The 27287-nt window shown below is 40.9% G+C and overlaps 1 protein-coding gene across 2 annotated transcripts in view; it reads right to left on the minus strand.

The window, feature by feature from the left end:
• Positions 1-27287, minus strand: part of CLUH (clustered mitochondria homolog) — a 62087-nt gene that overhangs the window by 20837 nt on the left and 13963 nt on the right. For both annotated transcript variants that reach the window (XR_001941110.1, XM_018554109.1), the window contains exons 2-15: positions 21022-21215; positions 20705-20876; positions 19693-19836; positions 17837-17964; positions 17063-17217; positions 16496-16621; positions 12707-12854; positions 12535-12627; positions 9613-10307; positions 7273-7502; positions 6840-6944; positions 5941-6041; positions 4201-4353; positions 2164-2226 (exon numbers count right to left, since the gene is read on the minus strand). Coding sequence is in view for 1 of the 2 variants with exons in the window: in XM_018554109.1 (XP_018409611.1) it covers positions 2164-2226; positions 4201-4353; positions 5941-6041; positions 6840-6944; positions 7273-7502; positions 9613-10307; positions 12535-12627; positions 12707-12854; positions 16496-16621; positions 17063-17217; positions 17837-17964; positions 19693-19836; positions 20705-20876; positions 21022-21215 (2507 nt within the window). In the remaining variant the exon portion in view is untranslated. The remainder of the gene's footprint in view (positions 1-2163; positions 2227-4200; positions 4354-5940; positions 6042-6839; positions 6945-7272; positions 7503-9612; positions 10308-12534; positions 12628-12706; positions 12855-16495; positions 16622-17062; positions 17218-17836; positions 17965-19692; positions 19837-20704; positions 20877-21021; positions 21216-27287) is intronic.

The following is a 27287-nucleotide window of genomic DNA, read 5'->3' on the forward strand; positions in this document are numbered from 1 at the left end:
ACTCGCGCGTGATTCGAAAAAAAAAAGGAGGGGGGGGGGGGGGGGGGAGTTGTACATGAGGAGGCAGCTGTGTGAGGATGAATGGTTTGACAAAGAGTTCAGGGTTTAGTTTGAAGTGTGATAGGTTTCCCTAAAGAGATGAGTCTTTAGCGATCGCCTAAAGGCAGTCAGAGTGGGAGAAATGACGGACAGGTTGAGGTAAGGAGTTCCAAAGAATGGGAGAGACTCTAGAGAAGTCCTGGAGGCGAGCATTGGAGGAGTTGACGAGGGAGCTGGAGAGAAGGAGGTCTTTGGAAGAGCGGAGGGGACGGTTAGCGTGATGCTTTGAGACCAGGTTTGAGATGCAGACGGGGGCAGAGTTGTGGATGGCTTTGTAAGTGGTTGTTAATATTTTGAATTTTATCCTTTGGGCGATTGGAAGTCAGTGCAGTAAATGGCAGAGGGGGGTTGCAGACACTGAGCGGTTGGTTAGGTTAATAAGTCTGGCAGCAGCATTCATGATAGACTGAAAAGGGGATAGTCTGTGTAGAGGAAAGCCAATGAGGAGGGAGTTACAATAGTCAAGACGAGAGATAAGGGAGTGGACGAGTAGTTTTGCGGTTTCATTGGTGAGGAAGGGGGCGTATTTTGGAGATGTTACGAAGGTGAAGACGGCAGGATCTCAATAGAGATTGGATGTGGGGAAGAAAGGTGACGTCCGAGTCAAGGATGACACCTAGCACCTTGGCATAAGGGGAGGGAGGGAGATCTGCCAGCCCTGACTGTCAGTCACGCAACCGGTGCGGATCCCGGCACAAATTGTCGGGATCCGCTTCAGCTGCGGCGAGCCACAGCTCGCGGTATACTGAGCCTAGGGTGATGGGAGGACGCTAGTTTGTGTCCTCCCGTTACCCTAAGGAGCACTATGGGGAAAAGACTTAACCCCATAGTTCTCCTTTAAAAAGTGTTGTGACATCCAGACTGATATGTCAGTTAGTGATACCTAAGGAGACTGAGGAGGTGAGTTGCGGAGTGGAGAGATATATTTGAGTGTCATCAGCATAGAGATGGTATTGGAAGCCATGTGAGGTGATCAACTCACCAAGAGTGGAGGTGTAGATAGAGAAGAGAAGGGGTCCAAGGACAGAGCCTTGGGGGACCCCAACAGAAAGCAGAAGATGAGAGGAAGAGGTAGATTTGTAGGTTACACTTTGCATGAGTGTTAAAAGCTGAGCTTTGCTAAAGTTAGAACAATGACCCAATAACAGTGTTAACAAGTGCAGTAAATAAATGAATACTAAGCAGTGAAATATTGATATAAAGAGAGTATGTATTGGCACAACTGTCCTGCCCATCCCTTGAAGGTCATGAATAGGGATGACGGAAAATAGCTTATTCATAGCTTCTTTTCTCTTGAATACCTGCATGTAGAGATGTTTGTTGTGTACAGAATTACATAACGTGTATAAGTCTCTGCAGACTGAAGATCTACGTGAAAACATTTAAGAGAATTGTAAAAATGAATATTTTTCTCATTTGCCTAGTTTTCAAAATAGTTTGTTCATCACTACTATACACTTGTTGTGATCAGTGACACATTACTTGTTACAATGTACATCACTAAAACAAGCATGAGTGCATTACCTATACAATGAGTAAATCCAGCATTATTTAACTCTGTGATCTCTGAAGGTGGGATAGGAAATAGCTATAGTAAGGAGTGGCCAGGTTATGATCAAGGACACAGTGTAATAGTACATAGTATTTGCTGACCACTGCCAGACTGCACAAATCATTTGGCTTGGTAGATCAGACCACAGTAGACGCAGGGACAGAGTAGGTCCAAACACAGCCTATTTTTTAATCCGCCATCTGATGCTCTTATACAGGACATTCGTATATTAGATCTAAAACAGCTTAATTTACCATCATACTGACTTTCTATATTGGACTCTTGACCCCTGGTGCCAAATGTGGAAAGCAAGTCTAGATTCAAAGTATTAAAAAAACAACCTCTAATCAATGTTATTTCTTGTGCAAGTCACTTACAGCACTCAAAAGATTAATCTGCCCTTATAGTAGCTAATGTGCTAAAAACATAATAAAAACATTTGAGCAAATCCACTTATAAAAACATAAAAAAACCAAAGCCACGCATACCATTGTACCATGTACTTGCATTACCTGCAGATATGTCTTGAAGATGTGCTTTGCAGATCTGGTAATCACTTCACTAATTAGGATTTTCTAACAAAAGAAAAACAGAAGACACAATCAATGTGGAAGTCATGTGTTCAAAATATACACTGCCTTCAAGTATTCCTGGTCAGAATAGGTTGATAAGCTGCATTTCTGTATTAATGATGACAGAAGGTGAATATCAAATACCAGATGAGCTAACAGGAAGACTGGTAAGCTAAGTTTATGGCACCCACCAGAAATATTTTTCAGTGGCACGATCACAAAATGCTCTACAGAAAAAGTAAGAGGGATGATCAAAGGTCACACAATGTGAAATGGTTGAAGGACCGCGCTGTTTCTCTTACATCACAACATCAGAATACCATTTTAAAGTAAATCTGTACCAAGGAAGTACAGAGACTGCCATTTCTGACCCATCCTTCTAAAAGTGTGACCTGCCTAGATGTCAGGCTGATCCAATGGCTTCTGTACATTCTCAGGCACACTGTGGAACAAGTGCACTCTATGAAGGCAATGCTTTGAACAATAAAGTTGACTGCAGGACTGCTGCTTGGTGTACAGCTGTCACTGGTTCTGATCTCATGAGCATACAGCTGGACAGGAGCCATGAGGGAGCCATCGGCTGAGATCGAATTGATGGAGCACATGTGCCTTAAGTGGGGTCATCGTTTTGCTCATCGTTATCATGTCAGCCTCCATTGCTCTCAGTACAGGTTTCCTTTAAATAAATCAGCAGAACAAATGTTTCTGTAAGTATCACAGTCTTTGATAATGCACCCAAACTTAAAAAAGAACTCCAGGAAAAACCTTTACTAAAGTGACACTAAACTCAGGAGTTACATCTCAAAGATGCATTCACGTACCTTAACTATTAACAAAAATGTATCCTATTTGTGTATCACTCGGCTGTAGATCCTCAAATCATCTCTGAATTGGTGCTGACACTGTCCTTCCTTCTGGAGGGTGGCTACTTTTGTTCCCAGTGGTCCCTGTGTGTGTGTGTTGTAAAGTAGTCACCACTCCAATCTCATTCCTGTGATGGACTACAATTTCATTGCAAATTAGTAAACTAAACATGAGATTGTAGTCCATCACAGGAGTGAGCTGGAAGTGGTCACTCTGCAACACACACAGGGACCATGGGGTACAGAAGTAGCCCCCCTCCAGAAGGAAGGACAGTGTCAGCACCAATTCAGAGATGATTTGAGGATCTACAGCTGAGTGATGCACAAATAAGATACATTTCTGTTAATGGTTAAGGTACTTGAATGCATTTTTAAGGTTTAACTCCCGAGTTTAGTGTCACTTTAACCCTTGCAGTGGGGCTACCCCGCAGCACTGCAAGGGTTAACTGCTCATTTTTTTTTGTCTAGGTTAAAAAAATAAAAAGAAAGTTATACTCGCCTAACTGCGGAGCCAGTTTGTTCTTAGGCTGGGTTCACACCTAGGCGTATTGAATATGCGCGTTTGTCGTCGCGCGGTTTTACCGCGATTCGCTGTAAAAAAAACGTGCGACAAACGCACGTTTCCGAGGGCTACTTGGCTGTATCCCAATGGAAACGCGAGACCAAAACGCCCCAAAGAAGTACATGTACTTCTTTGGGCGTAGGCCGTTTTGTAGCGCTTTCAGACGGGCTGAAATACGGAAAGGTGTGAACCATACCCATAGAATACAATGGGATTTTCAAGTTTGTACGTTTTGTAGAGCGTTCATAGAGCGTTGAACGCGCGACAAAACGTAAAAAAGGTGTGAACAGGGCCTTAGGCCAATCCTCCCAGCCTCTCTCCCCCTCCTCTGCAGTGGTCCTGTAAATCATCACATTCTATACACTGTGTATAGAAGTGAGGACGCTGAAGAACATTCCAATGCTGCAGTGTAGGAAGTGACAAGCTGGAGAGAGTGCTGTGACAGCTCGCCGGATCGGAGCTTCGGGTGAGTATAGCTGTTTTATAGGATCGCTTCCCTCTCCCTAGTCCCGATTATAATCTGCTGCAAATAAGATTCAATTCATTACTTACATAGACGTGATCTAATTGGGATGGGACAGGAAATTTCTTGACAATTTCTATGACTTTTCCAAGGTAGCGCATGTTAATTCCTCTTTGATGCATAGCTTCAGCGAATGTGGCTCCATCCATGGGAACTACGTTATGGTCAAGGCAGTCCTTAATCTGTAAAACAGGTGACATAATAACACATTGCTACATGGGGCACTCACTTAGTATACAATGCAAAGCTACTAACAGAAAAGACGTGTACCCCGAAAACCAATGCACATTATTTGCCTGCCCTCTGCGTGTGGTCTGATGAAAATAACACCATAATATTAACAGGACCCTTGGCTCTTCGACATAGCCATTTACTTTTTATTTATTAACGTCACACACGGCAGGTTTAACCCCCCCCCCCCTTCATGGCCAGAGTAGTTGTCAGGGACTGAAGACTGCTTGTTGGATTATAGCCACTATTTTGCATTTTATTGAAGTTGAATAGGTTGACGTTTTACTCTTACAGTTACGTTTTTTAATTATGTATGGGATTTTTATTATTTTTAAATATGTATGTAAAATAGGAATAAAAAGTTCCTGTTGGTCCCATCTATAAATACTTGCAATAACAAGAGCAATGATTTGTCTTTGTTGCAGCATAACCAAGGACCACTTTAACAAGGAGAGCATACATTATCAGCTGTGATCGCCTTGCTGTTATGGTGACCAGAAACTGAAAATTACTGGCTCCTAGGCATGAGTACAGTTCTAAAAATCAGTAACACTGATCACAAGTGTGAGGGGCACACTTGAAAACATGCACTCAAAAAGAGAAATGACAAGGCCTCCATCTTATGCGTTATATACGACATAGATCTAGTGTATCAGTAATTAAGTTGTTAAGCTGACCCCCAGCAATCAGCACAGCCACTTGAGTCAATTCACAACAAACTGACCAAAAGTGGGTTCAGTTATTAGCTGGAAATGCTAAGGATCCATTTATATGTGAATTTGTGTTGTTTATATTCTCATTGCTACAATAAGTTTGTTACCATAAGGCCCTTTTCACACAGGTTAATCAGGAAGGGATCTGTGCACGGATTCCCTCCTGATCAGAGCAGCGCGGAGAGGATGTCACCAGTGTGACATCCATGTCCATACAGTTTTTTACTTCACCTTCTGGAGGGAAAAAGCGGAATCTGTTGCACCCCATGTCAGTCTATGGGGAATCGGATGTAAACAAACATGTCCCCCAATCCGGCATGGTCCGGTCCAGTGAAAGGGATCTCTGATCCTTTTGTTTTTCCAGACCTGGCTGGAGTCGGGGGGTAACCGGGTGTAAACGGAGGCTTGTCGGTTTACGCAGGCTGCCCATAGACTACATTGTGCATCTGATCAAGTCCGCTTGAAAAACTGACAGGCGGACCTGAGCTGACCGCCATGTGAACGGGGCCTAATAGAGAATTTGTCGGAGAAAGAAAATATAGCCCCCTGGCATCCCTTCAATTTTTTTCCCCACACTGTAAAATAAGAATGTGACGTGACCCATTATTATTTAAATGTTCCAGCTCTTGAAGAACTGTTATTCTTAACACATAAAAAGGCTTTTAGAAATATATTAAAATGGTCTCGGCAGTACCAATGCTACCTTCACTGTATTGTGACATATTCATGACATAATGGAGGCAATACCTTTATGTACTTGTTTGCCGATTTACAAAATGTAGCAATAATGATGCGATGGGCACCATGTTCCCATTACATTCTTACCAAGCATGGAATCTGACAGGTCAACACAAAAGCGGCTGCATCCTTCAGCAACTGTTTCTGATTGTGCACCTCTGCCTGTGCGCACTCAGGGAAACGCACACCTGTGGTCAAAACATGCATGTGAATCGCATATATTGGTTTCAAGTCTCAAACTCACTTGCTTTTAAAACAAACAAAAAAACGCAATGTAAAATAAAATGTACACCTTACAGTAAAATAAAAATATTACAGGTCAACTCGTCATTCTTTGACCTTTAAGGAAGCACCTGGTCTTTTGTTTTACATGAGATTTCATGGTGGCCTTAAAGTACACCTGTATTGTCCAGAAACCTAGCAAACCAGCTTTGAACTGAGATAGTAGGCAGCATCCGATACCTGCAGATCACACTAAATAACATCAAAGTGCCTCTGCTGACCCCCTGAAATTTTTAAAGCAACCACGTTCACACTACATCCCATAATGCAATGCAGGGATCTAGGCAGAGATGCACATATATTGCATTATGAAAATTGGGTGGTTCTTATGTTGAGCCATGCTTTTACATAGGTCTGCTTGGGGCTCCTGGAGCACGGCAAAGCTACTAAAGTTATTGAGCATTTTCTGCAGGTAATAGACAGTCCCTGTTGTCCTAACATAATATCAACACTATTTGGACAATACCAGTACCCCTAAAAATATAAATTGCTTACCATAACAGTTTACACCTTTGCCATTAGACTAGAGTAGCTTGAAGGATTGTTAAACAATTTGCTACAACACGACAAGCATGTATGCCTGGTGCCAGTGTGCAGATATAAGTGCCACAGACAGCTGCACAGCAATACTAGATCAATGTACTGTACAGCACTAAACAGTCAGCCCTAGAATGTTTACCTACAATGCTTAGATTGTTCAATACCTGGAGAAAAGATGTCCGAGTTGAAGCGAATATCAAAGGACATTTCACTGATAGAGCCAACAGCTTGACATGCTTTGCGAATTACCTCCCGGCTCTTCATATCCACTGGAAAAAAAATAAAATATATGAACCAATTTTTTTTAAACACACAAATAACAAACTGTATAAAGACAAAAGGCCAAGTAACAGTGCAGACATTTTCTATACAGGGGATGACACAACAATTTGAATAGGTTTGCTTAGCAAAGAAAAGACATCTATAGTTTGATGTTCTGTATGCTAGCTCTGTTTGCTAATGAAACAAGATAAATTACAGCAGCCTCCATTTTTATCCCCTATGATTTATTATATCTCAGCTTGTTATGTACTGAAAGCATGAATCATGCAGAGTTCACTTTGTAGGCACAGCTCACATATATATATAGGTTTCTACCTGATTCATTGTTGGATGCCACAGTCTCTGCTAGCTCTTTGACTTGGGACTCTCCATCTATACTGTCCCCCATCTTGTCCTCAGACAGGCTGCTTTCCTGAGGCTCAGTATTGGCAGAGGATTCAGATGAGGTTGTAGGACCCCCGTTTTCTAGGGAAGCGGCATTCTCCTGTGAGGAGCTCTTCTGCTGCATCAGCTGCATGGCAGCCAACTTCATGAACAAGAGGTATCTGAAACAGAATCATGATAAACCATCAGTACAACAGTTCCTTGTCCACACAGATCTACCAATGGACGAATTCCTGTTCTCATAACAGTGAGGGATATATCTATCTATACATAGATGATAGATATATCCATCTATAGATATATCTATCTATCTATATATAAATAATATCTATCTATAGATACAGATATATCTATAGCTAGATATGCCATTACTGTCTTTATTCTAATTTGTGTACTTGTTCCAGGTTTATTCTAATCTGTGTACTTGTGTCTCATTGTACATAAGCTATTGGATCTACATGACAGCCAGGAAAATGGAGAGGTCTGCTATTGAAGCATGCATTTTCTCTCAATTTTCATAGATAACAGTACTGAAATTCCCCATTGTTGTATTAGATTGTAATTTTTTAATATGGTTTACACTGTTTATGTGGCTGCATTGCCAGCTCTACATGTGCTGCCTGCATTGCCAGCTCTACATTATGGCAATTGAGTCAACAAGTGTGTATATGAAACGTAAATCATGAAAAAATGAAATGGCTAAAATTTTAAATGCGAAAGTAACAGTGAAAAGTACTTTTAGTACATTTACCAAAACCTCGATGTATACTCACTAAAAATTCAGTTTCTACTTCAAAGCCTCTACTAGAGTACTTCAAAGCCTCTACTAGAGACCCTGAATGCATCCGGGTGATTAATCTGTCCATTGGGCTGTATGGAGAAAGGCCAAACTATGGAGTTTTATATTTAAAACACCGCAAACGTCAAAAAAACTGTTTTTTTTTCCACTCTGCTATTAATTCTTAGCGTGTTCTCAAACTGGTACATCTCTCCATCGCTCTTCAAATTTCTGTAACCAAGGTAACCTCAGGCTCCAGGTCACCCAACAGAAAGAATGCAACTCCGCTGGATGATGTGCATGCTAAACATGCTTTTTATTGTTCTTTGTATTTCCTAACCATTATCATGTTGCAACAAGACAAAACCCAGGATCAGGCTAATGGGTCTCAAAATAATCGACTGTGTACAACCCGGGCATGTTAAAGCCATATGAAAGTCTTATACACCCCATACTCTGGATGATCCGATATCTGGCCTTTCCCGTTATGATCCCAGAACATAATGAGGAAATGAGTTTTTCTTTGACTCCTACTGGTTTTAAGATCGACTTTTGTCTCATTTTAATTGTTCATATCCCTGCAAATGGTAGAGATTACTTTACTCACTTTACTTACCCCAACACATTAGATTTCAACTGCAAAACATTTTCCGATGAAGGGTTTCAATTCATACTTTTACCATGAAAACTGTAACATTCTGGCAGCGACGTAGACTATTTACCTACACATGAGCAGCCACTACATATGTTTATGTAGCTAATGGAATCACAGAAAAACCAGCCACTCAACTCTATCTACTGACTGCTGGTCTGGACTGACAGGAAGGGGAATTCTTCATTTGTAATTGACTACTGGAACAGATGACATTAAGGTCTGACTTACACTTTCCTGGCTTTAAAAGCATGCTTTTTTTTTTACAAGCGTTTTTCACCCTTTTACAAACCTTTTCTTTGTCATAGCGTAATAGGTCTTGCCTTGAAGAGTGGGGAATGATTAGAACTCATGTTGGGTTTTTACTGGGGATGCACCAAAATGAAATTTTTAGGCCAAAATCTAAAAATGTGTTAGGCCAAAACTGAAATGACTTTGAAAAAAATTATTTTAGGTTAGTTTTTTTACTTTACTGTATCTTCGGAGAAATATCAGGGTTCTAAACAGACCCCTGATATTTCCCTTTTAAAATAGAAAAAGAAATTGGAGGAAAACTATGAGGCGAGTGAAAAACACTCACCTCATAGTTCTCCTTTAACTCTTGAGCTGACACTTTTGCTGAACAGCTTGGCCTGTTAAAGGAAGGTGAGAAATCCCAGACTTACTGGCTAGATCGAAGATTAAAACAAAAAGGAACAAAAGCCTAAAAAAAATAAAAAAATACCTAATCCAGTCACCACATTTAACAATTTAGCCGTTGGCCTTTTACATGGTTTAAGCTTTTAGTCCTTTCAATTACCTATAAAATAAAAATCCTAACCCAGGACCAGGAGACATTTACCTGTGTTCCACAAAAGCGTCCACCAACTCCTGCCGTAAACAGCAAAGCTTGTGCCTGTGTTCTTTGGGGAAGCCCATTTTCTTACATTCTTCCGGCATATCCTCACCTTCCACAGGCAAGAAATTGAGGTCTGGGGGGAAGGTCCGTAGAAGATCCAAAATATAATGCCGTCCATCATTGCCAATGATACCTTTACACTCTACGGAGGAGCACAGCTCCACATCCTCATCTTTGTCATTAAGGACTTTGTGTTTTAAAATCTTGAGTGACCGGCTTGTTTTCTCCAGCAGTTCCAGGTACTTTGGGTGGGATACAATAGTTTTGCCGAAGTCAATGGACCCGTAAATGACGCTCTGCTCTTGTTCCCGCTCCAATATCCCTGGAATAATTGATTGTGCAGTAACTCTGTAACCCCTATAATCTACCACCACGGTTCCCAATGTGTACAGTCCTTCCACATCTACTGCATTGTATGTCCGCACCCCATTAAGATCATTTGTAGGCGATACATAAGCAGCACTATCTCCACCAAAATCTTTGTAGTGATCCCGGACATCAAAACCCAAACTGAAAAAGATGTTATTCCAAATGAACATCTGCATCTTTGTCTCTTCACTGGGGTTGATGGCCATGACATTACCATCAATAACCGCCATGGCACCTCTGGTAGCTGCTGCAGTAAAATCACTGTGGACCTAAAAAAAAAAAAGACAAATGAAAAAAAGGTTATGTTTTATAACAATGCAAATAGGCCTGCAACTACTGATTAGATTAGTTGATTCTGCTTGTTTTATGGGCTGTGACACCACCCCCGATACCCACTGCTCCCAGCTGGATGGGAGGGGACACGGGACCCTTGCAGCTGGTGCCCAGCAGCGAGTAGAGCTCTGTGCCTCAATCTACCGCCTGCCTCAAACACCGCTGCATGCTGTGGGCTTGTGTCCCGTTCGATCCCCGCTGCTCTCCACGTCTGTATTGGCAGAAGCAGTGGGGATCAAAGGTAACACAGAAGGGTGCAGCTGGCACCCAGTGGGGGAGGAGATACCTCATCTTCTGCTGGACAGGAGACTTGTAGCCAGTGAAAAGTCTCCCATCCAGTGTCTGGGAGCAATAGCCAGCCTGCTATTGGCTATTTTAAATTGCAATAGCCAAAAGAAGGCTGGCTATTGTGCACTTGCTCACTGCCTGCTGTCAATCAGCAGAGGAGGACCTAAATATAAGGTTACTTATATTTGTATTTTTGTCCAATTTTGGTGTGTTATATTACATAAAAAAAGTTTGGTTATTATATTATATTGGCTTAACTTGTCTAATATAAAAACATAAAATAGTTTGAAAAGAAAAAGTAAATTTTTGGTTTTGGCCTGACAAATTCTGCTGCGGCATTGCAGTGCAGTGCCATTCATTTCAATGGCACCCCAAACACGCCTCCTGTGCGATTGCCCCCACTGGAATGCGCAGTACCGCAATGCCATGTGTTCGTGTGTGGTGCAATTGCAAAAAATGTGCACGCAGTTTTAGGGGCCTTCCCACTTGTCAGACAGCTTTATCTGAGGTTCCTGCCTTTCCCTGGACAAAGTCCGTATGACGAAATGCATCGGGATTAGGTTCAGGCAGTACTGAGGTTACCCCTGCAGGAAGTGCTAGTGGATGTCATCAGTTCCGACTCCGCTCCTAAGAATCGGACGACTGTTTGTTTGCTACATGCTTATACACTATGGCCCTCTTGTAAGTGTTTATTTTTATCCCTTATTAAACTTGATGTGATGTACATCACTATTGGAGTTTTTTCTCTTTTGGGTACGGTGATGGTCCTGTGTGGCATCTTGGAGGAATAGCCTTTCTGTCTATCTGAGGATCGCTCATCTTCTTGGTTTGCACTGCCTGCCTGCCATTCAGATTCATATAAATCATTGAGAGATCTGGATATTTTTGCCTAATATCTGGAGGGAGGAATTGCTTGAAGGATTCTTTTGGACCAGATGATTTTACTTATTATCCTCTTATATATAATGCTCATTTAATTTTTTAGGAATTATTGTATCATACTTCTTCAGTTTGATGAGTGGATTTTTTCCATTTTTTACACGAACACTGGATGATTGTCACTTTCTATATGGAAATTTTATGAGAATTTTTATATTATAGACTATTAGTTTTGTTTTTTACACTATCTGGTTACTTTGTTTTTTGTGCTCTAGTGCATTTTTTTCTATTTGTAATATTTATTATTAGCACAGTTCATTTAGGATTATTCATATGCATTTTTAGATTGAATTAATAGCGCGATGTACCATTATTCACCTATTATCACTGCAGCTTGACCACTTTAGGAATTATTTATTGTTAGTTCTACTACTAGCGCGGTGTACCACCTTTATCCATTCAATGACAGACAGCCTGTCTGAAAAGAGATTATGGAAGTGTTGTCTTTTTTAGCAAACCCATAGTGCTTTGGGGATCCTTTGTCATGCAGTAAATATTTATTGGTAAAATTATGATTGTGTACTAGATAGATCTACTGCATCAGTTTAAAAAATGCATAAACGTTCAAATAAAACTGCCTAAAACCAATATGTGTTTCCCCTAAACTGGCAATGCACAACAGCTTGCATATCATAGGAGCTTTATCTTTTTTTTGTTTCACAATCTTTTTATTATTTTCCAAAAAACAAACAAAAGGGAAAACAAACACGTACATCACATCATGTACGGTATTAGCTTTTTTTTAAATTCAGATATGCGTAAATATGACATGCTGATAGCAGCCGCACATGTCCTAACAAAGCCATGCTTAGATTAAGCATTGTACTTCTAAAATATGTATGTAGGCGTGTTCCTTTTAAAAATTGTATCCATTAGTGTCAATCTTCTTCGAGTGGATATGTGAATGAAACATTTCAAACATGCAGTACATATTACCTTGAATATAGCTCTCTCTCTTAAAAGTCTTTCTGGTAAATTCTTACGAGTCAATTCTCTTGTTGTCTGTAGCTCTTCATTCCAGTCCCTGGTCTGAACCAATGAAAAATATCCATAAGCATGACAAAAGTATGATACCGAGGCTAAAACATAATCTATAAGAAAACCTCACCTGTCCAGGAATGTGCTCCTCGTATCCCAGACGGGATGTATAGGCATCTTCTGCTCGTACACAGTCCATGGCATGTTCCACTTGGGGAGCAGTCCAGCTATAAAGTTGGAATGGAGTAGCAATCCGCTCGAACGGGTGTCTCTGAACTCTGTATGGAAAGAGAGAAAATTACATAGAAAGAATCGTTTACACTAAAACTGTCTGCTATACCTACTGCAAAGTACAAAAACCCTTCTATAGTCTCTTTAAAAGAGAACTAGTTCTCTTTTGGGTCAAAAGGAGTACATTTACTACTATACTCCTGTGACCCAAAGTCACCATTTTGCTCCCTATTTGCTGACAGCGCAGAACTGTGCTGTAGCCAGGAAAGATCCCAACAATATTATTTGGGACAATATCCCAAGCAAAATACTGTCAGCATCTACCCCACTGCCTGATTGACAGCTGGTTCTGCCTCTTTAGAGCCAGAGCTAGCTGTGCCCACCTCCTCCCCTGTCTGTCCCTCCAATGCGAGCTGAAGAAACAGAGAGGGGAGGGGGAATCTCTGCAGAGAGCAGGGAATGACAGTCATCACTCTCTGCAGGGAGAAGGCCATGAGCTGAGCAATCAGAGCGCTGAGCGATCACAAGACGCTATCTACAGAGCCAGCATGTGACCCCTGCAGTGTCCCATGCAGGCTCTAAGTATTGGGAAGGGTACATTTTACTCTCCCAATACTTCTCCCTTAATAGCATAATAGGGGTGACAGCCCCAGAACATGTATCTTCAAAGGCAAGTGAGAAATTGCAACTGATTTTTTTTTTCCCCCTCACATGTACAATTTAGGCTTGACCTATTAAAAATGCCATTCAAAAGCTGACCAATAAGCACCTTACTTGTATCAAATGAAAAAATATATAAAATAAAATCACATCATATGTAGAAAAATGACGATGTGCCTTTTTTTCCAAACCTATACCCACATAAAAATAAATGCACAGTATTTATGAAAAAACACTTCTCATTGTATTATATTATTATATCTAAGGGTAGACGGCATCTGTTTGCATTGTAAACTTGTCATCTCTGTAAGACGGTATAACTAGGCATCAATAACTGGTTTCACTAATACTACATTTTCTGGCATCCGACAATGACAGGATGAATACAAGATAAATTATAGCAAAAAGTCCCATGCTTACACACGTCTCGCTGACATCTTCACATGCTGATACAAAGCAAAACTCATTTGACTCATGTGGAGAACATGGTGGTGGGGATAGAATCTACTAATGACTGGACGAGGCTTTCCCGCTTATGAATTTAATTAGGAAATCCTTTGGGTTTTACACACGAGGATTGCCCACTTAGTCTTCCACACATCACAGCACATAATTCACTAACAAAGAAGGTAGAACGATTCCATGCTCCTTGTAGAAGAATGCCATACTAATGGATAAAGGAGTCAGGCAAAGCACGTACCATGATTAAGATGTGAACAGGTGCAGCACATACAGTCATTTCTGTAGACAGTCTACAGCCCCAGATTACTTATTCTGCAAAAATGACAAACCAAGTCTGCAAAGAAATACAGGGCTAAGTGTTGCTCCGGGCATGTTTTTGGCTGTACTTTATAGTAGAAAGTACAATAATTATAGGATACTTTTACAATCCAAACCACAATTCTATTACGGTATTGAGTAGATAGGGTAAATTATTACAAAGACTGACATACAGGAAAAAAAGGATTTTATGTAGAATAGTAAAAAAAAAAAAAAAAGCACTGTACACTTATTAACCAAGAGTGCTGAATTAATCAGGAGTGCTGAACAAGGACTTAAAAAGCAGGTCTGACATGCAATGCATTCTTGCAAAAGACGTATCCTTCCCCACTGCAAAGATATTCCATCACTTCCCTATAAAAAGGGAGAGGGGCACTGACCGCAATAAAAACAGAGGTTGAACCCTTCCCTACACTTAATCAAAAAAAAAAAAAAAAGAAGAAGAAGAAGAAAGTTACCCAATATGATAAGAGAATCATGTACGTGACATAAGCAATCATAGCCTCTAACCTCAAGGCACTTAAGTCATAAAAAAAGTTATTCCTTAGCAGAATAAAAAATTGGAGTGCAAGCCCCCATGTTGGCACACAGATGTAAGGAGAGTCTCGATGGTGATGGTGGCTATATACCAGTGTCTATGTCTCACCAAGTACTGTTATAAATACTATCCTATTGCTTTCCTTGGATCCACTGATCTGCCGCTACAGATATATTCTGTGCAATTAATAGGGTTACAGTTAAGAAATCTACTGACCATTGTAAACTAAACCTTACCAATGGCTCTCATTTTTGTTTACTTGTAAATGATATACATTATTTAAAAAAAAGGTGTATATATCATTCTAAAAACTACCATGTAAGCGGTGCTCCCTACATACAACCTCTAGGTGGCAGTCTCCTTTCTCTATCATGTCTCATATCTGTAAAGCAGATAACAGTACAGGTATTCCTCACTTAACGACCGAGTTCCGTTCCTACGACCAGGTCGTTAAACGGATTGGTCGTTAAGTGAGGAACTCTATACAGTACTGTACTGCATTAGGACAGTACTGTATAGCGTTGCCGATGTACAGTACCGAACAGTGTACTGTACATCCGGCAATGGAAATACTTACCGAGACCTGCAGTGAAGATCGGGGGATGTCACTTCCGCCGGCGACCCGTCGCACTGACGCTGACGGTCGGAGGTCGATCGGCGGTCCGTCGTAAGTGCGAGTGGTCGCAAAACAGGTAAGTCGGTAAGTGAGGAACATCTGTACTACACAAGTTGGAGCACCCCAGTGTTAGCTTGTAAAATGAGATAGGTTGTAAAATGAGGTTAATTCATTCTCCATGTTAAAATTCCTTATAGGCAATATCATTTCCCAGGTCATGGTAAAGCAAGTAAAGTCAGCCGTGCACATTTCGGTTTCTCTCGTTTGGCCCCGCAGGCTGAACAAAAGAAATCAAATCGATTTCCCCGTACAAGATGGAGGAATCTTCCCTGCAGGCTGTCTTCACACTTGAACAGTAACTGCATCTCATAGAATGAAGTCACCATTCTACCAACAATTTTCCACCTGGCTCATTCAACTTCTGTGGAGCCGGGGGTACCGGCAGGGCCACCCACAGCTCAAACTTCGGTTGGTTCGCCAGGAATTGGCTGAAATGTGAGCCATATATGGCAAGCTTAATCACATTCAACTGGACTTGATCAGCTTCATTTAGAAAGTCCAGTTGAATGTGACTAACTACTATTAGCTTTGACAATACATTTTTGATGCAAATGGAATTCTGAAACCAAGAACACAGATATCATATATTGCAGCCTGCCAGTCCTTGGATGTAATGGCTGCAATAGTTTTTCTATTTTTCTGATCCTGCCAAAAAAGGCACTTACTGTCTAGGGTGACACCACTCAGAAATAATGTTATCAGCCCAGCATGAGTTCTCTCTGTGGACTACCTCTCATCTCAGCTTCAGAACATTTGGTGGGGGGAGTTCAGTAGCCCACAAAGATGTCAGGAAGGACTAATAATATTTTTTGAGAGTTCACTGCAGCATTGTCAATGCACTTTTAGATCAGATATAATAGAACACTATCAATTGTATATTTAACAGCTGAAAAGGTAGCTAATACGAGGGTTTTCGTACATTAAAATCATTAAATGATTTATTCAATTTAGTATGCGTTTATATCCATATTTTATTTCCACACAGAATAAATCAGGCCTCAAACATGCAACATTACAGTAACAGGATGTTTTACCTTTTCTTTTGAAGGGCGGAAAAGTTCTTCTTGAAGATGGGGCTAACTTGATTGAGTAGTTCCACCAGTGAGTGGCTGAGGAAGCTGGGGTTGGCTGGCTTAGGGTTAAAGTTGTAGGCTGAAGATCTACAGGAGTGATTACATACAATCATTATCCAAGCACATTCTATAGAATGGTTGATAGAATAAAAATATGCCAACATATTAACCCCTTAGTCACACAGCTTCAGAAAATATTTTGGCTCCTGGGGACCGGAGCAGTTATGCCACTTTTGCTATGTGTATAACCATAATTTCCATCTTTCTTATTCATTGCACCTATACTACATATTATATACTGGGCTTTAATTTGATGTGCCATCCAATATATATATATATATTTATTTATTTATTACACACACACACACACACACACACACACACAACACACACACACACACACACACACACACACACACACGTCTATATTTATTACCGAACAAAACCAGTGTTTCCTGCTCCACTGTAGTCACTGGTCTTGTGTAATGCAGCCTACAGCCTGATAAGCCTTCAAAATATACAACTTACTGGTTGAGGTAGAATCCTCGAGTGGATGCAGTAATGCTGACATGTCGGTCTTCCATAGTGATCACATATAAATACATCAGGTCTCCATGCATCTTTCTGTTACCGGGAGGAGGGTTCCAGCCACTCATCGTGAATACTTTTAAACACTGCAAAGGCTGTAATAAAGTAAAATCTTAAATCACTAGTGTGGCAACTGCTACAGCATGTAGTACATACACAAGAAACGTAGCAGAACTTTGCATGTCAACCCACTCTAGTCGGGGGCACATAAACAGCTATACCATTATACTAGGTTTAAAAGTGTATCCTACTTTCTGAACCAATGTATTCAATGCCCTCAGATAAAGGAAAGATTAAGGAGCCAATCCTGTAGGAATCTGTTTTCAAGTTATCTATGTGGTTATGTTTAGGTTGATGATTGATGGGTACCCTGTTCTATATATTATGGATGATCTGATACACACCTCACCCTGCTTCTACATAACAGCAGCTACATAGCAAAAACACATTTGTAATATTTTGACAGTTTGATGGGCTGTATCACAAATACTTAAAGGTGAAAAATGATTAAATCTTTAGATCATATGCGATAAACATGTTAACGTTATAAAGGACAGAACCAAACTAGTGGGTGTAAGGCTGTAGATATAAATACAAATCAGCTTCTGTCAACTCACATCTTTTAACAGCGTCTCACATTTAACAATGTACAATTTTCACGCGGTAGTTCTGCTGATCTATTACGATAAACATTATGGTTTGTGTTCACTTTACCTTCCAGTCTTTGTTCTGTGGCTGAAGGGGACAGAGGGGTCTCTCCTTGCTACCTGGTAGTATGTTTTCAGGTGGTGTGCAATCTATCTGCTCCAGGTCAGCCCCCTTCTTTTTCTTTTTACCATTCTCTGAAATAGAGACAAGATGCTTACATACATTCTGATTTTGATTAACTGTACTACCACTGCTGATTTCTTCTGATAATACTAGCTTCCTGGCTGTCATACTGATCAACTGGCTTCAGTACTTTCTGAAACACTGACATGAAACACTGACATGAAACAAGTATGCAGATTAGGTATTCTTCATGAATCATAAACATCCCACACATGTTTGTGATTCAGAGAGCTCTGTAGCCAGAGAAAGACAGATAATAAGCATTTTTAGAAGGGGGTCAGCAATGTTAGCCTCCGTATTTCTCTCTGGACAAGTTTGCTTTATTAAATGTAAACCAAAATTCTGATAAGTACATCACCTGTATTATAGTATATTTTACTGTGTATGGTATTTATTTTTAGGAGCTCTTTATAAGTCTGACTATTAACAATTGTGTTTGACATTTATAGCAAATACGAACATACAGTATATACATTGTGAGGTTGTCTCCATTTTTCTCCAGTTGTGAATATGAAGCACCTTTTTTATTTTGGTTGTGTTTTGCTTTCCCTTGTAAAACAAAATGCAATGCAGATAATCTACTCAATGAAAATGCGGTTTGGGTTTAGGATAGTGTGATCAGGGCCTTGAAACATCTAGTAATCCTGCACCATACTCCTGCCTTTGCCATTATTGCACGTTTCAAAAACATGTTGGCGTCTACTAGGCTTGTCATCACTCTTGTTGCAGAGCTGCCAATGCTAGCCTCTACCTCAGGGATAGTCAAAGCCTCAACACCCCAGCTGTAGTGAAACTACAAATCCCATGAGGCTTTGCAAGACTGACAGCCAAAAGGATTGGCTCCCAGAGGCAGACATGATGAGATTTGTAATTTTACCACAGCTGGAGGCATGAAGTTTGCCTAAGGCTTGTCACACACCTTACAACCATCGCAAGACTTTTGTCTTGCGATGGTTGTAAGGTACTTAAAAAAAACGTACGATCTGCCTATCTTGCATAGGCAGATTGTACTTGCGATGATCGCAACCACGCCCCGAGGGGCGGGCTTCCGATGACCGCAATGCCGAACGGGCAGTGTGTGCTTGCGCACACCGGCCCGTCCGGCTTTTATCTTATGAACATGCAACACACCCGACCGAACATCGTACGATGCTCGGCGGGTTTTAAAACATGTTCGTAAGTTTAAAGTCGTAGTAGAGGTCGCACGGCCTCCACACACCTTACGATAATCGTACGATCGCGGGATTTCCCGCGATTATCGTACGGTGTGGGGGGACCTTAACCCTGATCTACCTCCTGAATACTCCTATTAATATAGTGCCGCTTAATTTCTGCAAAAAGACATCAGTGATTACTGCAGAAGGAAGATGGTTTGAAAGATGGCCAGACAAATTTTGCAAATAAAGCCTCAGAACACTTTTTTTTTTTTTTTTAACACAATGGAGGTAATTTACTATATTAGTATATTCTGTTTACTGTAAACACATAACTATAACCAAGGATTAAAAAAAAAGTAACAGCACATGATTGCAGCCCCAAGAAAATACAGCTTCACTAAGTAAAAAGTGTACTTCTTTAGTAAATCATCCTCAGTGGCTTTCAGTCACCAATAAACTTACATAACCTTATATTACAAATAATGCTAAAGTCTTGAACTGTGAACTGAAGTGTAGATGCATATCAGATACATTCATATTGATCTACATTTAAGATTACCCTGAACACCCACAACTCCATACCTCCAAGGTCACCATCTGTGAAGACGCTTAAAAATGAGAGGGAGTTACAATCAACTCCATTGAACGCATCAGACGGGTCCAGGCTCTTCAGTAAGTCTCTTATGTGGCGTACGTGAATTCTGGCCTCTCGAACGGTATATGGCTCTAGAAATAAACAAAAATGAAAGTTAGAAGAGGTTCCAGTCCAGTGTGCCCTATATGCTACTATAATCAGTTTGTACCTGTTCTTAAATGGGCAAATGCAACTTGCTTTCCTATGCACACAGCTTGCATTTCAGATCATTTATGAGATGATCCAGAGATTATTGACAAGTTAATTTGACCTGCTTTCAACTCTTTTCTGACCTGCATAAACCTGCTTTAGCTTCCCCTTTGACTGGTATCGGGACAGAACCAGTTCTGATGCAAATAAAATCCTGTGTGCATGGGGCCCATACTTCACTATTGCCTCCCGAGCTTCACATACTTTCCTTCCCTTTGCTCCCTCCATTCAGGTGTGGGAAACATGTGACCCATTCCTAGTCCTCCCAAATGACAGTACTGGTGCTTAGTGACTGGGTACTCAGGCACCCAGTGCTGTCACACGGGGAAGAGCCTTGCACAAAGCTTCCTCTTAACACTGCTGGCAACTGAAAAGAGTTTCAGGACAGTAAAAGGAAAGAGCATGTGTGTGCAGCTGGGGTGGGTGGCAGTTAGGTGAACATACTGCTTTGTCCTGCACAGCCATAGCACAGGTTCACTTAAGAACACCGCACTGTATACTCGAGGACACGAAGGTCATCAATAGTTATGTGCATGACTTCCTAGAACCCTCTCCAGCAAAGAGGTTTTATTTCAATTATTTGTTGATATATACAAACTCAAGCGATCCTTTAAGCTTGTCTAGACACTAACAAATTCACAGATTGTATGCAAACACAAATTTATAAACAAGCAAAAACTTGGACATCAAGTCAACTATACAAACATTGTTTAGACAATCAAATATATTACACTGGATTTGGTGACCTACCTTCAACGACTTTGAGAACAGCACCCTCTTCAAAGCCTTCTATAGTCTTGAGCTCTGCAAAGTTGTCTAGCACATTACCATCTAACTGGAGGGAGAAGCAAGTTCTATGACAAGTGTCCTCTCTATCCATTAGAACCTGATGAATCTCCTGAACCATTTCCTGAGGGGACACCTTAAGGAAAACCCAGAAAAAGGATTCTAAATATATGTATATGTTTTCTACATGTATTTCACATTTTATTTGTCTATACAACTTACAAGCATATAAGTAACATTTTCACACTAGAACTGCCTGCGTATCATCAAGAGCCGATTACCTGAATGGAAAACATCTCTAACCCGGAGACTTGAACCTTGACAGTGAAACCTGTATCCTGAATAACAATGACTTCCTGCTCACTTCCATCGTCTGCCTGTTCTCCAACATCATGGCCATTCTGCTTTGGCTCAACGTCTGTCTGGTGTTCAGCAGCCCCATCTCCATTCATCAAGGTCATGCTACTCTGATGCTCTGAGGGAAAACACAACAAGGTCATGGTTAGTCTTCCAAAATGAATCAAACAAGACTGTCTGGCATCTGCAGTATATAAAGAGTATTTGGAGACGAAAGACTGACTAAACTTTAGTTCGCTGTAATATTCAAAATATCTATCCATCTATCTATCTATCTATCTATATGTATATCTATATGTATATACATATAGATATAATGTGTATCTATCTATCTATATATACACACACACACACACACACACAAATTCAATTGATTCCTTAGGAAATTCATAACGATCCCACATTGTGGTAATTCTGGCCGACTAGCGTATCAGGCAAAAAATCCCAATGTGTTTCACTATATTAATGCGGCTGGGAGAGGATTCCCCACATATGTATGGAATAAATTTATTGCCAGACACGTGGCTATTTGGTTGCTTGAGGTTTCAACTCAATGTATCGGAAGTCTCCCATCTTCTATGGATTTTGGAGACCTTGAAAAAGTTATCAGTGAATTGGGTCTGCCAGGGTCCTCTCCTCCTTTGATTCCGGTGTCACCAACAGGGGTGGGATGGGACTTGGATTGGAGCCTTGGACCTCTTGTTCATCTCCTGAGAATCTCTGCTGTCCTCCTAGACACTATGGGGGTGATTTACTAACCTAAAACACACGCACGCACTAGGTGTGTGTGATTTTTACACAGCAAAACGTATTTATCAACCAAAAAGTCTCTAAAAGCATATTTCCACTAATGCCATATATGGAAAAATCATGCACATGATGCATATATAATGCTGCTTCACAGTTTAGACAAAAATGGTTAGCTCATGCATTTACATTCCTGCATTCATCAACGCAAGCAACACAACATAGAGCTAATTTACACAACATCACCTTGCAATTCATGCAGGGCTTTGCACAACACACCTGCTGGGTGTGTACACACTACAAAGGTGTTTAGATTCCACCCATAGATCATGCTGGGAGGGAACACACTACAGAGGTGTATACATGTTCGTGGTGTGTTTATAAGGTTAGTAAATCAACCCCTATGTGTCTTTATCAGTTACCTCCAGACCCCTGAGGAAGCGATTGTAGTGAAACACGTTGGGTTTAATGCCTGATACTATAGTCGGCCAGAATTACCACAATGTGGGATCGTTGTGAATTTCCTAAGGAATCAATTGGATATGTGGATATAGAAAATATATATATATATATATATATATTTACTGCTATGTATTTATATGGCGGCGTATCTAGTATAATGTGGGGGAACTTATGTTTTTATGATGATCAAAACCTTTTACTGATATGTAAGAATATGTACAAATACATTTCTTTGATTTTACTTGTGCCATGGCTGTGACACCTCATTAAACCCCAACTCCTTCTTGTTTTCTATGTATTCTATAAGGGGGAGAGGTGCCTTCAGATAGGGTGCATCGAGGCAATTTATTTTTGTTGATACTAGTATAGGGGTAGGCAACCTCAACATTCCAGCTGTTGTGGAACTACAAGTCCCATGAGGCATTGCAAGACTGACAGCCACATGCATGACTCCTGGAGGCATGATGGAATTTGTAGTTTCCACAAAGCTACAGTACCAAGGTTGCCTACCACTAGTATCCCCTCATTTATCCTAATATAAAAATGTAGCGATTTTTCTTGTAAAGTCAAAAGAAACACAGAAGTCATCACACAAAAGACAGAGCACAAAAGCAAAGTAAACCTTATTCAGGCATTTTGATCCCTTCCATGAAACATGCCTAAACAGAGAACTAGACTACTTTTAGAACGTACACTTAGATGACATAACACATGAAAAGGCATGATACTAGTTACAACTAAATTCTCGTTTTTGTACAAAAACTAATGGCATATAAAATGTACTTCGAGGTACGGTCATATTCTGCCTAAAGAAGGTCCTTATTTGAAACTGTCAAACTCTACGTTTCCTGTGACAAGTAAATTCTAGTTGTACTTGTCCCGTACATGCCAGGAAACCAAAGAAAAAAAAAAAAAAGAACTTGGCTGCAATGGGCAGCAAACAATTTTCCTTTCACACACTTTGGAAACCAGAGACTTGACGCGTTGTGTCATCTGATATGAAGTACCTGCGTTCCCACCAAGCACCGCTACATACAGTACACACAGCAAACTGCTTAGCACTGCAGAAATCAAATACTTGGGAGCCAAGCCCAGTTCTGGGAAGCCAAATCAGAGCTAATAAAATGCATCATCAAAACGGTGAGCACTTTGTTTAATTTTGTCTGAACTTTGAACGTGACATTAACAGGAATGCGCATATAGTCTGTGTTTGGGGTGTAAGGCCCTATTCACATCTGTCTGTTCTCCTGCAGGCAAGTGCATTTCAAGTAGTATTACCATTATTTTCCTTGTTGCCGTTTCACATCTACATACTACAATTTAGTGTGGTTATAAAAAGGAAACTATGCATGTGCATCATCAAGTGTGAGTGAGCTACTATACCGACTACACACCACACCAGATAATGTGTACACATTGCTGGGGTCCTGAAACAAATTGCACCTACCCACACTATATTGTCAAAAGTATTGGGACGCCTGCCTTTATACGCTCATGAACTTTAATGGCATCCCAGTCTTAGTCCGTAGGGTTCAATATTGAGCTGGCCCACCTATTGCAGCTATAACAGCTTCAACTCTTCTGGGAAGGCGTCCACAAGGTTTAGGAGTGTGTCTATGGGAATGTTTGACCTTTCTTCCAGAAGTGCATTTGTGAGGTCAGGTACTGATGTTGGACGAGAAGGTCTGGCTCGCAGTCTCCGCTCCAATTCATCCCAAAGATGTTCTATCGGGTTGAGGTCAGGTCTCTGTGCGGGCCAGTCAGGTTTCTCCGCCCCGAACTCGCTCATTCATGTCTTTATGGACCTTCATGTTGGAACAGAAAGGGGCCATCACCAAACAGTTCCCACAAATTTGGGAGCATGAAATTGTCCAAAATGTCTTGATATGCTAAAGCCTTAAGAGTTCCCTTCACTGGAACTAAGGGGCCAAGCCCAACCCCTGAAAAACAACCCCACACCATAATCCCTCCTCCACCAAACTTTACACTTGGCACAATGCAGTCAGGCATGTACCGTTCTCCTGGCAAACGCCAAATGAAGACACGCCCATCGGAGTGCCAGACAGAGAAGCGTGATTCGTCACTCCAGAGAACACGTCTCCACTTCTCTAGAGTCCAGTGGCGGCGCGCTTTACACCACTGCATCTGACACTTTGAATTGCACTTGGTGATGTAAGGCTTGGATACAGCTGCTCGGCCATGGAATCCCATTCCATGAAGCTCTGTACGCATTGTTGTTGTACCAATCTGAAGGCCACATGAAGTTTGGAGGTCTGTAGCTATTGACTCTGCAGACAGTTAGTGACTTCTGCACACTGCGCTTCAGCATGCACTGACCCCGCTCTGTCATTTTACGTGCCCTACCACTTTGTGGCTGAGTTGCTGTTGTTCCCAGTTGCTTCCACTTTGTTATAATACCACTAACAGTTGACCGCGGAAAATTTAGTAGCAATTTCACGGATGGACTTATTGCACAGGTGGCAACCTATTACCACACTTGAATTCACTGAGCTCCTGAGAGCGACCCATTCTTTCACAAATGTTTGCAGTAGCAGTCTGCATGCCTAGACACCCATAACAACTTGTGATCAAACAGAAAAAAACACCCATGCACTAAAGGTAAATGCAGCTAAAATAAACATCATTGTTGAGTTAAAAGACATGATTAAAGAAATGGCTGCGCCTAAACGTTATTATGAAAACTAAAGCCTGGGCTGCAAACATCACATGGTCTTTGACTAGAAGCGTCCATTGTGGGTATATCGGAGATTGCAGAGAGTCATTTGAATTCAGACAGACGGTCTAATAAGAGGATCAATGCAATATGAATGTGCAGTACCACTAAGCAGAAAGCACACCCTGCATATGTAATTAAGAAATATGACTAGCCTCAAGCACATCTACAACAACAAACTAGCCACAAATAAGAATTTTAAATCAGGAGATCATTTACAATTGCTGACCTCTTTAACATGTTTATGTAAATAAAAAAAATACCATACAGTTTAACAGAACGTTATTAAATATAGTATATTTGTAGAAATGTTGATTTGGAGGAGAAATTCTAACACTAATCAAATGTAATATATTGAAAATTAGCATTCGTTTCTAATATAAACAAGTGAAATTTGAAAACTAAGATACATGGCTACAAAGCATCATTCCAGAATAAAGTGCTCCAGGCTAGAAGGAAAACTTGATTTTGTGAGCATAGTATGTCCCATAAAGAACCTAGACCCCTCTATGACAGATGAGCCAGCAACAGGGACCCGATGCCCCGGTATGTATGCAGCACAATGCATGACACAACTTACAGTCCTAAGGTGTACTTGTTTTGGTAGCTTTAACAGTTAACCCATAGGCAACTAAATTCTCTATCTGACCTACGGTAATAATTACCTGCAGAATGTGTGCGCTCCATGATTACTAGATACTTGAAGGTTTTAGCACAAATAAATAGTAAACTATAAAGAAAAGTAAATGGTAATAATCCGATGTCAGGGGAAAGAGGGAGCTGGATTATCTTGAATGCTTGCACAAAAGTTAAAAAAACGCTCTATCGTGGGTGTGCCAGTAACTGGAGGCAGACAGGAAAACAGGCTCAGTCAGTTTTGTCAGGCTGTAGGCTCTCTCGCTTTTGGTTATGGGACCAGTTCAGGGTTTTTCTTCTCTTCACTGGGAATGCACATGTCATGCTTCAAAAAATCTCAACTCGGGAATGTCATATGAGCCAAACAAAGGATATCTTCTTGCTGCAAAGCCTTGCTCATATTTCATACATTTTATTTAGGAAATTAAAAAACACATTAACTGCATAACTATACACTTCATCAGGATACACATTCTACTTAAAGCGACACTAAACTCTGGAGTTAATCCTTAAAAATGCATTAATTCACCTTAACTATTAACAAACATGTATCTCTCGGCTGTAGCTCCTCAAATCATCTCTGAATTTATGTTGACACTGGAGGGTGGCTACTTTCGTTCCCCGCGGTCCATGTGCGTGTTGTAAAGTAGCCACCGCTCCAAGATCACTCCTGTGATGGACTACAATAAATTAGTAAACTAAACATGAGATTGTAGTCCATCATGGGAGCGAGCTCGGAGCAGTGACTACTTTACAACACACACAGGGACCATGAGGAACAAGAGTAGTCACCCTCCAGAAGGACAGTGTCAGCACCAGTTCAGAGATGATTTGAGGAGCTACAGCCGAGTGATACACAAATGAGACATTTTTGTTAATAGTTAAAAAGGTACTTGGATGTATTTTAGGGTTTAAGGCTAGGTTCACACCTAGGCAACGGAGCTGGTGAGCGGTTTTCATTTGCGCGACTGTTCTATGAAAACAGCACTGTTTTCAATGCATAGAGATGTCTAAGGGACCCAAACCGCGCGACAACCGTCCAAAAATAGCTCCTGCACCTTTTTGCGCGAGAGGCAATTTCATCCGCATGACAAACTGCAAAAGTGTGAACAGCCTCCATTAACTTCAATGGGAATCTGTGTTTTGCGCGATATCGCACGACTCAAGCCATGCGATAAACTGCTTAGCTGTGGACTTAGCCTAACTCCTGAGTGTAGTGTCACTTTAAAAGAAGAAATCCAGCCAATACTTTTTTTTTTTAAACACATGATAATTTGACAAATAGCGTCTTGAGAAACACATAACCTATACGCTTGGCGGCAGATTTTCCTGCCTCAAGGGAGGTCCATCAAAAGTGTCAAAATAACACAGGAATAAAACCATAAATTTCCAAATCCAGATCATTATCATCAATGACCCCTCGCGTAATGGTATATTTATCAATGTTTTTACTCCGCGAGACTCATCTGTGTTTATGTGAACAGCTGCGAGCATGAAGCACTATATGAAGAAATGAGAAGCTGACGGCACCCACAGCTATTCAGTGATTACGCGTGGATGATCACCCCTGGACACAGTTTGCGTCGAGGAGTAATCATTAGCAGAGATATA

This window comes from Nanorana parkeri, unplaced genomic scaffold, assembly GCF_000935625.1.
Source record: "Nanorana parkeri isolate BGI_ZX_2015 unplaced genomic scaffold, ASM93562v1 scaffold142, whole genome shotgun sequence".
NCBI lineage: Eukaryota > Metazoa > Chordata > Amphibia > Anura > Dicroglossidae > Nanorana > Nanorana parkeri.